The sequence below is a fragment of the Chelonia mydas genome, chromosome 4 (assembly GCF_015237465.2).
Source record: "Chelonia mydas isolate rCheMyd1 chromosome 4, rCheMyd1.pri.v2, whole genome shotgun sequence".
NCBI lineage: Eukaryota > Metazoa > Chordata > Testudines > Cheloniidae > Chelonia > Chelonia mydas.
The window spans coordinates 96,626,988-96,642,309 of NC_057852.1; the positions used below are offsets into that span (position 1 = coordinate 96,626,988).

Here is a 15,322-nt window from a genome sequence, read left to right on the forward strand (position 1 = left end):
TTTCTGCTGTACTTTTGGAACGTGTTGGAGCTTATGCCTCTGTAGACAAAGCTGTGATTGGCACGTAGGGGATTTGTAGGTAGGGGAAGGTGGGATTTTAATGTCTCGTTAAGTTCTCAAAGACCCCAGGCCATAGATTTTACTAATCCATATAGACAATATAATGTATGCTGAATGCCTCAAAAATAGTGTGTGTTATATAATATGGGAGGTACTCCTAATAACGTAGAAGTTCAGCATGTCTATCAGAAAGAAGCAACAGAACTATTATAAATTTGCTCTTGGCAGTTATGGCTCAACTTGACAACAGAATCCTCCTGACGCTTTCTGGGTGAAATCTTGGCCCCATTGAAGTCAATGGCAAAACTCCCATTGACTTCAGTAGGGTCAGGATTTCACTCTCTGTAGTGCCTCAGCACAATATGAATGTTTTTTCCCATATTAAAAAGTGGCTTTTATAAATCTCTCATAGTGGCAGTAACATAGATATTTCCAGGCAATTTATCCCGTTTTGTTTTGTTTGCAAAATGCACCATAAGTGCTGAGTGATGTAGTCTTGCAATGTTCTGCCAACTGAGAGTTCTGGTTGGCTTAAGGGTCACTGTTAAAAGCCTGTTTCTTTACACAGTATTTTATTTCTTAGTTAATGCTTTGGATTTACTATTATCTGCTACTTTACTTAAACGTACTGTAAAACTGATTGTGGTAATCCTTAATAAATTAAGTTTTGTGGTTTAAAACTCAGTAGTGAGATATACCATATGTGGATTTCACAACAGGCCTAAACTGAAAGCTTTTTTTATATAAAGGCTCAAAATACTAGCTAGGACCTCCATCCTATAGCTGTGGTTGCTATTTTTCTGGTGCAAGGGTATCCTATTGACTGCCTAAGGCATTCCTTATATGTTCCTCATTTTCTCCTTTGGTGACTGTATTCTTGAAAGCATTTTGTCATATTCAGCCACCATGGAGGTATAAGAAGTATCATTTTTCCTGACATGTCATTCATCTTACCTTGTTCCTTCCAATAAATATTTTCATCTTACATTCTCAAACTATACATTTTAATGTTCCTGTCTGCTATGAGTGTCATCTTATGGCAATACAGGGACCTGCTTCTGTCCAAAGGGGGGGGAGTTTTGACATTGACTTCACTGGGAATCTGTCAATTAGATTTCTTCAGTCTTTTGTAAGTAATTGATACTGCTTTGTTGGTATACAGAGTTATGATTTACACACAAATCTTTCCTGGTTTTTTTTTTAGTGCTTTGCTGTGCGCTCTTTGGGCTGGGTAGAAATGGCAGAAGAAGATCTTGCTCCTGGAAAAAGCAGTGTTGCTGTGAACAATTGCATCAGACAACTGTCTTACTGTAAAAATGATATCAGAGACACAGTTGGCATATGGGGAGAGGTAAGAGTATGGTGTGAACTTTCTTTACATTACCCTTTCCCCCCCCTTTGAATACACTCCACCCACTCAATAGAGATACCTTTAAAAATACACACAAACATGTTAGTTTTCCACCCAGTTTTAAATGTTGTTGAACAAAAATTAAATATCCTAATTTTCTATGTATTCTTTAATGGGAAAAAAAGTAAAGAAGCAGAGCGAGACTTAGACTGCTGTATCAGCAGCTGGTGCTGGCAAAAAGGAGGAAAAAATTTGAGAGCGAACTTGATTTTTGTTTCTGGGCGGTTAGGAGAGCAGGTCTCACAAAGGCCATGATCAAATTGTTCTGTCTCCACTTCATATGTTAGGTATGCTGCATGACATGTCCAATAATACAATAATTAAATGGCTGAAAGTATACTGTACAATTGTTAATAAAACATTTGCTGTAAACTGAAGATAAGGGTCAAATACAGGAGTGATGTGTAAGATGGTAGAAGTTACTCTAATATTCCTTTATATTCTCACTGTCATAAGCTCAGATCCAAAGTCATTGAAATCAGTGGAAATCCTTGTATTGACTAAAGAGGGCTTTGTTTTAGTGCCTATTTCATTCTCACACCCTTTACCAGTGGGAAAGAAAGTGTAAGGAGCTTCAAGATGGTGCATCTTTTGCATCTAGAGCCTAGAGGCTATGGGTGATCTATTTTAACATGCTTTCTTAAACCCTCTGCCAAGTTGTTTTTCTTGTTATGCTGCTCTCTATTGGTCCCTTAGCATATGAGTTACGACAGTTTAGATTTCCTACGCTTCTTGATCCAAATGCAGAAGTGATGTGTAATTTCCATTCTCTTTACATATTGGGTATAAGTCTAAGGGAAGCAGTGTGGCCTAGTGCATAGAGCACTGGCGTGGGGCTCAGGAGACCTAGTTCTGCCACTGACCTTTCGGTGATCTTGGGAAAGTCACTTCACTTCTCTGTGTCTCAGTTTCCCCATCTGTAAAATGCGGATAATGATACTGACCTTCTTTGCAAACTGTGTAAATCCAGACAGAGCCTAACTGGTGTAAATGTACTCTCTAGAGTTACTCTTTTACTCCTCTGAGTCTGGCCTACTGGGAGTGAGTTTTAAAAAACAAGAAAATTACCCACCCAAAAAAAGTATTTGGTTAATGGAGAGTGCAAGCAGAAATTATGATTTTAGACTTCTTATGTTTCTTTGCCTACCGGTATTTGCTTATTAAGAAACACGACAAGCAGACCTTCATTTCTGGGCTGATTAAAGGTTGAGAGCAGCATGGAAGTTGAGTTGTCCAGGAGCATGCATGTGTGTGTGTTTGACTGTACCATTTTGGCAGGGGAGAAAGATGTTTGATTTCTGAAAGTAACTCTCCTTTTGGCTTCCATAAACTAACTCTGACAGGGGTTCTCAAACTGGAGGTCAGAGCCCTGTAGGGGTCCCGAAGTTATTACATGGGGGGTCGTGAGCTGTCAGCCTCCACCCCAAACCCCACTTTGCCGCCAGCATTTATAATGGTGTTAAATATATAAAAGAGTGTTTTTAATTTATAAGGGGGTGGGGTCATACTCAGAGGCTCGCTATGTGAAAGCGGTCACCAGTACAAAACTTCGAGAACCACTGGACTATGAAAAGTCACGTGTCCTGTAATTGCATCAGTATGGGACCTGATGTGACAAAGTATTTGCTAGGAGAATAGAGCACTATTCTATCAGGCCAGAATGCTCCATGATGGCACTGATTAAAATGGAAGGAGGAGAAGCTGTCTTTGTGAAAGTCTGCAATAAAACCTTTAATTCTTCTTCGAGGGCTTGCTCATGTCGATTCCATTCTAGGTGTGTATGTGCCCACGTGAGCAGTAGTCAGACATTTTTGCCTTAATGCTATCCGTAGGGTCGGCTGTGATGCCCCCTTGAGTGCCGTGCTCATGGATCGGTATAGCAGGCGCCGCCGGCCCTACGCCCCCTCGGTCCCTTCTTACTGCCCATAGTGGTTAGTCAGAGTGCCTTTCCTTGCATAGCAAGGAAGACCCCTTCTGGACCTGCATCGCCTCAACAAGTCTGTCAGGAAGCTGAAGTTTCGCATGGTCTCCCTAGCCTCCATCATGCTCTCCCTGGATCCGAGAGACTGGTATGCCGCCCTTGACATGAAGGGCGCTTATTTCCTAATTTCAAGATCACAGATGTTTCCTCCGTTTCATAGTGGGCGGACGCCATTTTCAATTCATGGCACTGCCCTTTGGCCTCTCATGGGCCCCAAGAGTGTTCATAAAATGTATGGAGCCAGTGGCTGCTTACCTGAGATATCGAGGGGTCCATGTCTTCCTGTATCTCAACAACTGACTCATCAAGGGCAGGTCTTGGGAACAAGTGCAGAGGAGCCTCAATCTGGTGCGTTCCACCTGCCGCAACCTAGGCCTGTTAATAAACAAGAAAAAGTCCACCTTGAGGCTGGTCCAGTGAATAGAGTTCATTGGGGGCAGCTCTCGACTCCACGCGAGCCAGAGCCTTCCTTCTGGTAGCACATTTTCAGGCCATGTCAGACCCGTTCTCCCACGTAAAGAACCACCACTCACCACGGCTCACACCTGCTTGTGGTTGTTGGGTCATATGGCTGCATGTACATACGTTGTCAGTCATGCCAGGCTCCCTCTCCAGCTGCTGCAAGTGTGGCTGGCATCGGTCTACATCCTCATCAGGCACGACCGAGACCGGGTAGTCAGGGTGCTGGATCACATCCGGTCGTCCCTGGATTGCTGGTTGGACCCTGTGTCAGTGTTGGAGGGAGTTCCCTTCGCGACCCCGTCCCTGTTGCTGACCCTGGTCTCTAATGCTTTGGACCTGGACTGGGGAGCCCACCTGGGCGAGCTTAACACCCAGGGATGCTGGTTGCGGGATGATCTGGCCCTCCATATCAACATCAGGGAGCTCAGTGCGGTTTGCTTGGCCTGCCAGGCTTTCCTGCCCCACGGGAAGGGCCAGGTGGTGCAGGTTCTGACAGACAATACTGCTGCGATGTATTACAGCAACAGGCAGAGCGGAGCCAGGTTGTTGTCCCTTTGCCAAGAACCTCTCTGCCTTTGGGACTTCTGTGTGCAGCATGCCATCCATCTAGTAGCTCGCACCTGCCGGGGCCAAGAACGTGGTAGCAGATCGCCTCAGCAGGACCTTCTGATCTCGCCACAAGTGATCGCTCCACCCAGAGGCAGTCAGTGCAATCTTCCAGAAGTGGGGGACTTCCCAGGTGGACCTGTTCATGTCCAGGCAGAACAGGAAATGCCACTTATTTTGTTTGATCCAAGGGATGGAGAGGGGTTCCCTATCAGACGCATTTCTTCTCCCGTGGTGGGGGGCTCTGATGTATGTCTTCCTGCCAGTGCCATTGATTCAGAGTCCTAGTGAAGATCAAGCAGGACAAGGCAGAGGTATTCTGATAGCCTCCATGTGGCCTCGCCAGCACTGGTTCAGCACGCTGCTGGACCATTTGGTAGCCGCCCCACTGCAGCTACCTCGTAGGCCGGATCTGCTGTCCCACAACCACAGCTGCACCCAAACCTCGCGGTGCTGCACTTGACAGCCTGGCTACTACATGGTTGAATGTAGACGAATGGAAATGCTCGGCCCAGGTTCAGCAGGTCTTGTTGTGTGTCAGAAAACCCTCCACCAGAGCGACTTACCTGGCCAAGTGGAAAAGGTTCACATGCTGGGCCTTGAATCGGCATGTCCGAGCTGAGCAGGCCCTGCTGCACGAGATCCTGGATTATCTGCTGCACCTCAAACCCCAAGGTTTGTCCTGATCATCAGTCAAGGTCCACCTGGCCTCTATCTCAGCTTTCCACCCTCCGTTCCAAGGCAGGTCAATATTTGCTGAAGACATGACAGGCTGGTTTTTGAAAGGTCTGGAGAGTCTCTACCCACACGTCCAGGATCCCGTCCCTCCCTGGGACCTGAATCTCATGCTGTCAAGGCTCATGGGGCCTCCCCTCGAGCCTCTGGCTTCCTGCTCTCTCCTGTTTCTCTCCTGGAAGGTTCCATTCCTGTTTGCGATAAGGTCAGCCCGCAGGGTGTCCAAGATCAGGGCGCTTACTTTGGAGCCGCCCTATACGGTCTTCTACAATGATACGGTCCAGCTGCAACTGCACCTGGCATTTCTGCCAAAGATAGTTTCCCAGTTTCATACGGGACAGGACATATACTTACCTGTCTTCTTTCCATAGCCTCATACGTCAGATGAGGAATGCAGGCTGCACACCCTGGACATCAGGTGGGTGCTGCCTTCTACATAGATGGAACAAAGCCATTCCATAAGTCAACACAGTTGTTCATTGCAGTGGCAGCCAGAATGAAAGGTTGCCCAGTGTCTGCTCGAAAGATTTCATCCTGGATCTTGGCCTGCATCCGCTATTGCTATGAGCTGGCAAAAGTGTCTCCGCCGGCAATCGCAACCAGGGTGCAAGCATCATCAGTGGCCTTCCTGGTGTAGGTACCAATCCAAGAGATCTGTAGGGCCGCTACCTGGTCATCTGTCTGCACGTTCATATCTCATTATGCACTTACCCAGCAAGCTCGAGATGATGCTGGCTTTGGCAGAGCAATGTTGCAAGCTGCACAGCTGTGAACTCTGAGCCCACCTCCATAGACACTGCTTGTGAGTCATCTAGAATGGAATTGACATGAGCAAGTACTTGAAGAAAAAAAACGACTACCTACCTTTTCATAACTGTTCTTCGAGATGTGTTGCTCGTGTCCATTCCATTACCCACCCTCCTGCTCCTCTGTTGGAGTTGCCAGCAAGAAGGAACTGAGAGGGCGTAGGACCAGTGGTGCCTGATATACCGATGCATGAGCGCAGCAGGGGTGCCACAGCCGACCCTACGGATACTGCTAAGGCAAAAATCTCCGACAGCCGCACATGTGGACACACGCACACCTGGAATGGAATGGACATGAGCAACACATCTCGAAGAACAACAGTTACGAAAGACAGGTAACCGTTTTTTCATCCCAAGCCACTGTCATGGCCTTAAGGCCTGTGTTCTCTCCCCTGGTTATAACCAGAGTGAAGCACAGAGATTTCAAAGTGGAGATTGGGAGTATGGAGGTATTTAGAACACAAAAACTAAAATTAACGTGGCTTAATCTATAGTTTTGGAAAGATTGTTGATTTATTTGTTTTAAGTTATTTTGAATGTTAAAAATCTTTTCAAATTGAAAACTTTAATGTGTTTAAAATATGTGTGTATGGGACCCACAGCTAAACATCTCTTCACAGCTCCAAACATCTCGTCAGCCATAATTCACCAACCGAGTCTCAAGTAGGCATTGACATGATACAGTCAGTAATTGAATAACTTTAGTGTGTATCAGGATGACAAGTTGTTAAGTGTCTTATGATAGGCTGTGCTTTGTAAAAGACTCTACCTTATTATCATAAAAAATCTATCTTTTCGGGAGAAGAGTGTTAAAGGAAATTGGGTCACAAATTACTGAGTTAGTACCATATTCTTCTCACCTTATTCACATGAGTAGTCCCACAGAGTCAATCTAAACAGACAAGCAATACAATTCAGACACAGAGGAGTAAATAGATTCCCACTTACTTTAGAAGAAATTCTTGTAACAACCCTTCTTGGTTGGCAGAGCACTGACAGGTTAAAAAAAGCTTGTTTAAAGGAGGGAGCTAAATGAAGAGAGGAAGATGTCAACAAATTGGAGGGAAATCAGAAGGAATACAAAGTACATACAGCAAAAAAATTAAGATGAAAGAGTTGACTAAAGATTAAGTTTTTAGGATTGAGTAAAGATTAAAAGGACTAGTTTGGCTGAAATATTATTAAATGGGATTGAGGATTGGGACCATCTGTAAGTATTTCACCCCAAAGAGGAGATAAATTGTTCCAGGTAGACAAGATGACATAATATCTCTTTCTCATTTCTAATTTCCACAATTCTGTGAAATCAAAGGCATGAAAGAAGACCACGTAATCTGTTTTGCTGCTTTACCACATACTACATTGTCATTTTTGCCACATACTGTGAAGATTATTTACCTTACAACTATATTGCTGCAGCAATGTGTCTCACTAAAAATAGCTTCCACCAACAGTCTTCTAGGATCAAACTCTTCTTTAATTTTTACAGTAAAATCTCAATGATCTAATTCGGGATTGACGAGTTCGTAAAATCAAAATCTTCATAAAATTGAACATCTCAAAATTACAGTAGGTATGGTGCGTAAATTGCAGAATGCTACAGTACATCGCTGCTTTCTTGTCCTTCATACCACTACAAAGAGATTTCCAATGCACTGAAGGTATCCAAATGTGAAGGGATGTCAACTTGTTCTTCATCAACATCACTTTATTTATGTGACGCTGCCCCACACGCTCTATGGGGACCATATAACTGGTCATTCTCAAGACTGGTGTTCTTAAAATAGAGGTTCTACTGTATTTTATTTCCCTGGGTTGTTTTGTTTGTCAGAAGCCTTTCCCCTGCATCCCCCTTCCCTGCCCCCCCACCCCTGTGGCAGGTTTTTGCAGTCTCTTCAGAATTCTTTGACAGTCAGTGAGGTCACACAGAATTTGGCCAGGTTTATCCTGTCTCTTTGTATTTAGATTCCCGGAGTGCCTAAATAATTTCTGGTTGCCTGCTGCTACACCATCTCCATCACTATAATAGCCTTTGTATAATAAGGCAACAAAAATTGTGCAAAATATATTGCAGTTGGCCTGAGCCGAGCCATCCCTTGTGTATGCTAGAATAATTTCTTTTGATTTATGTTCAGTATGTCCCATATCTGCCCATTCTCCAGTCCTATTCAAATCTTTAGAATGTAGTTTTATTGGCCTAATTCCAGCATTATGATCAGCAGATTTTACTTTCTTGCAACAATTTCTTTCAGGTCATTGCCACATAAATAAATGTGTAAATAGAAAATTGGTCTAAATACACAGCAATGTTCTCTTTCGTGAGCTGTTTTCACTATCTTTGGTCTCTTAACAAATTCTTTATCCTTTTTCTTTTTCATAGTTCTTGTATTTTTATTCAGTAACCTTAGAAATCTGAGTGACTCTTCTTGCTCTGCTTTTGTACCTTATTCCTTCCTTCCTTTTTTACTCTTCTACTCTTATTTCCTTTGTGCAATAAGCTACTTCATTAGTATTAATTCCCCATTAACCATTTGTTTATTGCAACTGCATCTTCTTTTCCTCCCCGAGATACCTTTGTGTGTGTATTTCCTTCCTTACATTTCCTCCTCTCTCTGGCAAGACATTGCCTCCCATTTTTTTCCTCCAGATGTTGTTCATCCCTCCATGTGTAAATCCATTTTGTTACAGGAAGAGTTCCATTGTACAAGCAAATAAAATAAACAGTCCCTTCCAAGCTGAAAGAAATGCAGACAGTCAGGGGCACAGAATTAGACACACCATTAAAACTTGAGCAGTGGCAATCTGGAAAAGGGCTGCCATATCATTGACATGTACAAAAATAAGAGAGTAATTTCTAAATCCTCTGTCAGTGTGTGATCAGATTGTTTCCACTCTGAAAGGCGTATGGGGATATACATTAATGGATGGTGTCTCAACAATGGGGAAACAAATAAATTCTTCTTACTAAGTGGGGACCCTACACAGTCCATCCCTTTTAGATCAATATTTTGTCTTACAGTAACTCCAGTATCATTTCCATGGAGTCCTGCAATTCTCCTTGGATTACTGTTTGAGAAGATATACCAAATCAGACGAGAGAAACTGATTTCTGAGCCTCCTTTGGCTGCAATGTGTACTTCTTTCTGGGAAGCTTAAAAGACAGAACAACCTGGTGTTAGGACAGAGGTAGCTAGGTTAGAGAGAATACTAATAATAGAAATAATTATCATTCCTAAATTGTCATAAAAGGGAAGAGTATCATAAAAATTGGTTCCTTTTCTTACAATATTCAACCAAGAAAAATGCAAATACTTACAGGCCGAAAGACAGGATGAAATCCTGGCTACATTGAAGTCAATGGCAAAACTCCCACTCACTTCAGTGGGAGTAGGGTTCAGCCTCAATGCTTTCTTCTTCCGACAGCAGATCCTAAAACCTTTGGTACGCAGAATGCCATCCTCTCCAATAGCCCTTTTAACTGTGAAGTGGAAGCTGAGAAAAAGAAATCACAGCCCATCATATCATTTGATGTAAACAGTATGTTTCTCCTCCTTAAAAGGTTACTGGTTTTGGTGTTTGTTACTAAGGTTTTAATATTAAGAAATTTCTTATATTTTGTTATGTTTAATTTTTTTTCAGGGAAACAAAGAACTTGTGTATTGAATATCTGAATGACCTTAAGATTGTTGTTAATTATATCGAGCCAATAAAACCGTTTACATTTTACAAATTGAAAAGAATTATTTTCTCCAGTTTGGTTTATAAAAAAAATCAGTAAAGTTTATCTTGGACCTTTTAAAACCAGAAGTCAGCTTGTTTTCAAATGCACTCAGAATATATTGAAACTTTGAGTCAATCAAATGACTCAGTGATATTTACCAATGCAAATAAAGAAAACCGAAAAAAGAAAAGGAGTACTTGTGGCACTTGATGCATCCGATGAAGTGAGCTGTAGCTCACGAAAGCTCATGCTCAAATAAATTGGTTAGTCTCTAAGGTGCCACAAGTACTCCTTTTCTTTTTGTGAATACAGACTAACACGGCTGTTACTCTGAAAGAAAACCGAAAACATCTTGAGTTTTGAGCTGATTCACTTTGCATGAAGAACAGATTTTGTAATTTGTGTTTTGTTTTGAATTATAGGGAAAAGACATGTACCTTATACTGGAGAATGACATGCTAAATTTGGTTGACCCCATGGATCACACCATTCTTCATTCTCAGCCCATTGTGAGCATCAGAGTCTGGGGAGTGGGTCGTGACAATGGACGGTGAGTTTACAATCTCCTAAGACTTCATTGCTTTGTGCTGTTGAAATCTACTAGTGTATGGTGTATATATGCTTGCCAAGTGAAGCATCACTAATAGCCATTTTATTGTGTGATTATGTTCCAATAACTATGGGAGGATTTATATTTGTTATATTTGTTACGTAAGTTACTTAAAAAAAACAACACACTTATTTTTCATAACTCCTTATAGCACATTTTGCAAAATGATATTTGGATAAGATATTCAAAGGGCCTCAACCTGACCTGTAAAGTTGTTTATGAAACTTTTATGTTCACAAAGAATAAACATATTTCTGCTTGTAAATCAGGTAGTTAAGTACCAAATTACCTGAATTAGATGTGGAAATACTTGTTTGCATGTCCAAAATCAAGGGATAATTTTTCAAATGTAGTCCTGAGCGTATTTATCTTGCAAGGTATACATTTCACCAGTATATAGTAAAGAAAGTATTTACATAGTTCCATTTCCACTTCCTCATACATTACAGTTGATCAAAGTAGAAAGTGAACTTGGTTTCCCCCGCTGATGTTTTTAAAGACTTTGATTCAGGAATGCACTTAAACATGTGCTTAGTTCCCACTGAAGTCAAGTTAAGCATGTGCTCAAGTGCTTTCCTGACATGGGATAGACTTAAACATGTACTTAGTGCCTCACTGAACCAGGGACTTAGCTATCTTTTGCTTCATACTTTCCTTTTGATGTGGCATTGTTGCAGGAATATAACTATTAAAATGGCTTGTATTCTCTCTCCCAAAAGGAATGGCAGAAATTGTATCTGTAATAAGTTATAATAGGGGTATCAGAGTGGTTTTGCCTGGTAGCTCAGTGAACCCTTGAGCTGCTTTTTGGCTGGCTATTGTATTGTTGCACCTGTCAGATGTAAAGCAAGCTGTTTGACCAGTACATTTCTAATACACATCACATCAGCATGTTGGCTTTCAGGGTTGGTGAAATGTCTGTTAGTCTTTCTTGGCAAAAGAAAAGTCCTGAGTTAGAAAGATTTTCACGTGAATTAATACTTTCAAAAGGTGCTAGGTTGATAACACTGAACACTGAAGCCTTCTGATTAATAAGGTGGCAGCAATGAAAGCCAAGGCTTATCTGCCTTATCAATATGCTTCAAGCTTGGCCTGAAGGGATCACTTTAAGGGAATGACTAAGTAGGTCAGTCTCCACCATCCACGGCATCTCTTTTAGAACCCTTGCCCAGGCCACCTGTAGTACACAGGCTTTTATGATGCAGAAACTCAGTGACTGAAACCCCTTGCTCATTTCACATAAAGCTGCCAAATAGCCAGTTGGATGGTTTTGACTTTTGGTCAGCTCAGACCTGGTCCATATTTGAACCAGTGACCTTGAAGTGAATGTTTCTGTGTCCGAATATCATTCCCCTGAGCCATTCGTTCCTCTGAATGATGGGTATTTTTTGTTGCATTTTTAGTTCCTTTGGTTCAGATTTTTGAGCGATTTACAAGGACAAATCCAATTGGAAATGCTGGAAAGCAAAGAGGTTTTAACTTCTCATGAATAAAACATTAAAGTGCTTCCTTTGCTTGAGAAAATGAACCCAATTCACATTTCCCTTCAAGTCAGATTTTCTAGAAGCTTTCTTTGGTTAGAAAATGGAGCATCTTTGGGGACATTTTGATATGGTACAGTTGAACAGGAAAAGTACATTATAACAAATGTCTGAAGGACAGAGAAAGGCTTTTACTGTATACCCAAATGATTTATTTACAGAATTTGAGAAGACCGTTTGCTTTTCTGTTACCTCTTAGTTTTCAAATATTTCAGATTCTCTGGATGATAAAATTGTATTGTTGTGGTATTTGTTCACAAATTGTTAAACTCCAATATACCATACTAGACCCACTAGTCATAGATTTAACAGGTTACAGAAATATCCAACATTTGTGATGTATGTAATGACGTTATTACTCCTAGCAGTTATAATTAGTTATTTGGAATAATTTAAGACTGTTGTACCCATTTTGCTCACTGCAGTGTTGAGAAAGTTCACGAGCTGCTGGATGAAATTTCTTCAGGGGTGGAGAGGCATGTAAGCCACCTAATGGGTGAGAGAGAGAGAAAAAGCGAGCATGCAAGTGCAGAGCAGGTGGTCCCCATATCTGATCCAAATAGGTCAGTGCAGATGGGCTCATCGGGGATGACCTGGAAGAGAGGCTATAGATCCACTGATACAAAACCCTCCACATAGGGGCACTAACTGCAATCCCAGCCCGTTGCAGTACAATGTCCTGCCCAGGGGCTGAATTCCAGCCCTGCCCAGTTTCCTGCACGAAGCCTCATTGCTCTCATCTACCCATGATAAGAACTGTTTATTTGCCATAGATAATGCGGGCTGTGAAATACAGATCTTAGTTCATATTAAAGCAAAGTAATGTCTATGCTGCCTCCTGCAGATGGCTGCCATCTTGCTGAAAAGTAACTTTGTTTGTGACATCAGCAATACAGAAGACCCATGTCAGAGATGATCAAACCAATTTTCTCTCCTTAACATCGGAAGAGAAACTTGGCTGTTTTTATTATAATTGAGTGTTTGTTGTTTGCACAATAAATTACTTTTTCTGATTGGTCACTGTTGATAACAGCAAGAAGAAAACAGAATTATTGAAGCTTTAATATATAAACATGGAACTAAAAATAGCCCATAATATCTCATTTGCTGTCATGTACAAAAATGTCCCTTTTAGATTTACTGTGCTATGAGCTACGCTTTTTCATCACAAGTAGTTTCTCTTTCAGAGCCTTCAGGTTTTTTTCTTTTCCTTGTATGAATTTTGGTAAAGAGGCTACATGTATTTTAAATATTGTACAAAGTCTTCTTCCTTCAGGTGTTTAGACCTTGAGCTTACCTAAATTTTTCTCCAATTAAGTTTGTTTAAATTTGTTTGCACCTACTGGATTAGTGAGTGTTCTAGAACAAACAATACAGCCATTGCCTATAAATAAACTCATACAGTATGTGCTGTTAATTAGTAGGTAATTATTTTAAAACAGAGCAGCATGAGTAAAATGACAGCTATGACTAGCCAAAATTACAGTGAGAATTTGGGGGTTCTGGAGGCTCCATGCAGTGAAAGTTCTTTGAAGGACAGTATAAATAATGCAAGGTTTGCTGAGCAAGCCCCAGTAGCCAGAGAAGGGGCATTTGTGACAAGAGAGAACTTGAGCTATGGCTGGACTCCTAAATTAGAGAGGTCAAGTGTTCTATTGTGTAGGTCACAGTTAGATGCAGGACACTTGGATATAACTGGAACATATTGCACCCTGTGGTCCCTGGGATATACACCTCTGTATTCAATTGGATGTCACTCCCCTGCTCTTTTGTATATAAAGGTAAGTGCAGGCGTGAGCTCATCCTGGCAAGTAGTCTGTTTGGTCCTCAACAGGGTGAAGTCAGAGCACTCCTTGCTTAGAGGTAGAGGGAGAAGCTGCAATCATCAGAGAAAACAGAGCAAGAGAGATTAGGAGACACACAAATGCATAGTCTCTTTTGTGTGTCGTGTGTGGATTAATTTTAAGGAAGTCTGTAAAATCATTGCTTCTAGCATGAAATGCTCTGATATAATCTTGTTGCACATGGATGTTGATAATATATTAATACACAGAAATGAGTTGCTTTCCAAATCCTGCAGTGCCATCCATACTACACACATTCTCTGCTGTTTGTTGTGAAAGGAAGTGATAATTTAGAACAATACAGAAACTCAAACTTTTTTAATATTGAGCTATTTAAACATCATTGCTCTCTCCAGGTCCTCGTTTTTAACAGTATTTTCCTTCTAGTAATTTGGTTGGATTTTGCATTGGAAAGATGAAAGGTTTTCTAATGATACCTGACCGGTGATTTTCTAAGATGTGCGGTAATGAAAGATTGATGAAATACAGAGATCTGCTGATGAAAGTTTAATCTGAGGATATGTCTGCTAGCTCACCTCAGGCAGAAGAATCTTCTGGGAGACTCTAATAATTCTCTCCATACTCAATGCTATTAACTTGACCTCTAGAGTTAATTTCTTTTTAATACAGTTCTGTGATAAGGAAAAGCTTCAGGATTTACTTGACCATTTTGCTGACTTAAACTGTGTGATTATTTTATATGTTGAAAAGTGATTTTCTGGCCTTCAGTTAATCATGCCATCACACTAAGACTTTTTGGTGAACTAATCTAACCTTAAAAAAGACTATTATACCTTTTATAAAGTGGTTAACCAAATGAGTTCCTATGGGGGGGGGGGGGGATGTACACTAATACATACGTACTATGCTGTGACTCTGAGCTACTGTATTTGATTACATACACATATTAGAGTGCTATGACTTTGTGGTAATTATGAGAGCAAAAAGAAAGTATTGTGTATATGTTCTTCCTCTTGTCCTATTTTCTGTTTCATACACATAAACGATACACATGATTTTCAGGGTGAAACCCATTTTTCTTAGTCGTCCATTAAATCTCCCTTTGTCCTGGCAGTATGATTGAGAAACACAGCAGGAAATATTAAAAAATAAGGAAAATCTTAAATGTCACTTCAATTTTGTTTGGTTTCAAGGCAGTAAAGAACAGCTCATTTTTGGGGGGTGGGATTGTGATATATGAGGTCAACCCACAAATCATAGTTGTATGTTTAACTTCACTTCATGTACTGTACATACTGCAGTCAGTGGTTAAAAACAGTGAACCTTGACTGGTGCTTTTCCTCACTTTAAAAAGTGCCCTGTTTCGGAGCTTCGATATCACAACTGTGAAAGTGTAAGCCTCCTAGAACTGTGAAATATGACTTTTTTCACTTGTGAGTGGCATGATTTTATGTTACCAGTACGTATTCACGATCAGGTTTTGTCACTCTTTCCACTCCTGGCAATTTCTGGTTTAGTAGAATGGTAAAGGGGCAGCACATGGAGATTAGCAGGAGAAATAATTGGGCAAGTAGGAGAGTTTCC

General features: G+C 41.1%; 1 protein-coding gene across 28 annotated transcripts in view; it reads left to right on the forward strand.

The window, feature by feature from the left end:
* Window positions 1-15,322, forward strand: part of APBB2 (amyloid beta precursor protein binding family B member 2) — a 328,434-nt gene that overhangs the window by 244,632 nt on the left and 68,480 nt on the right. For all 28 annotated transcript variants that reach the window (XM_037897880.2, XM_037897878.2, XM_043544465.1 and 25 more), the window contains 2 exons: window positions 1,265-1,411; window positions 10,205-10,332. In XM_037897880.2, the coding sequence (XP_037753808.1) occupies window positions 1,265-1,411; window positions 10,205-10,332 (275 nt within the window). The remainder of the gene's footprint in view (window positions 1-1,264; window positions 1,412-10,204; window positions 10,333-15,322) is intronic.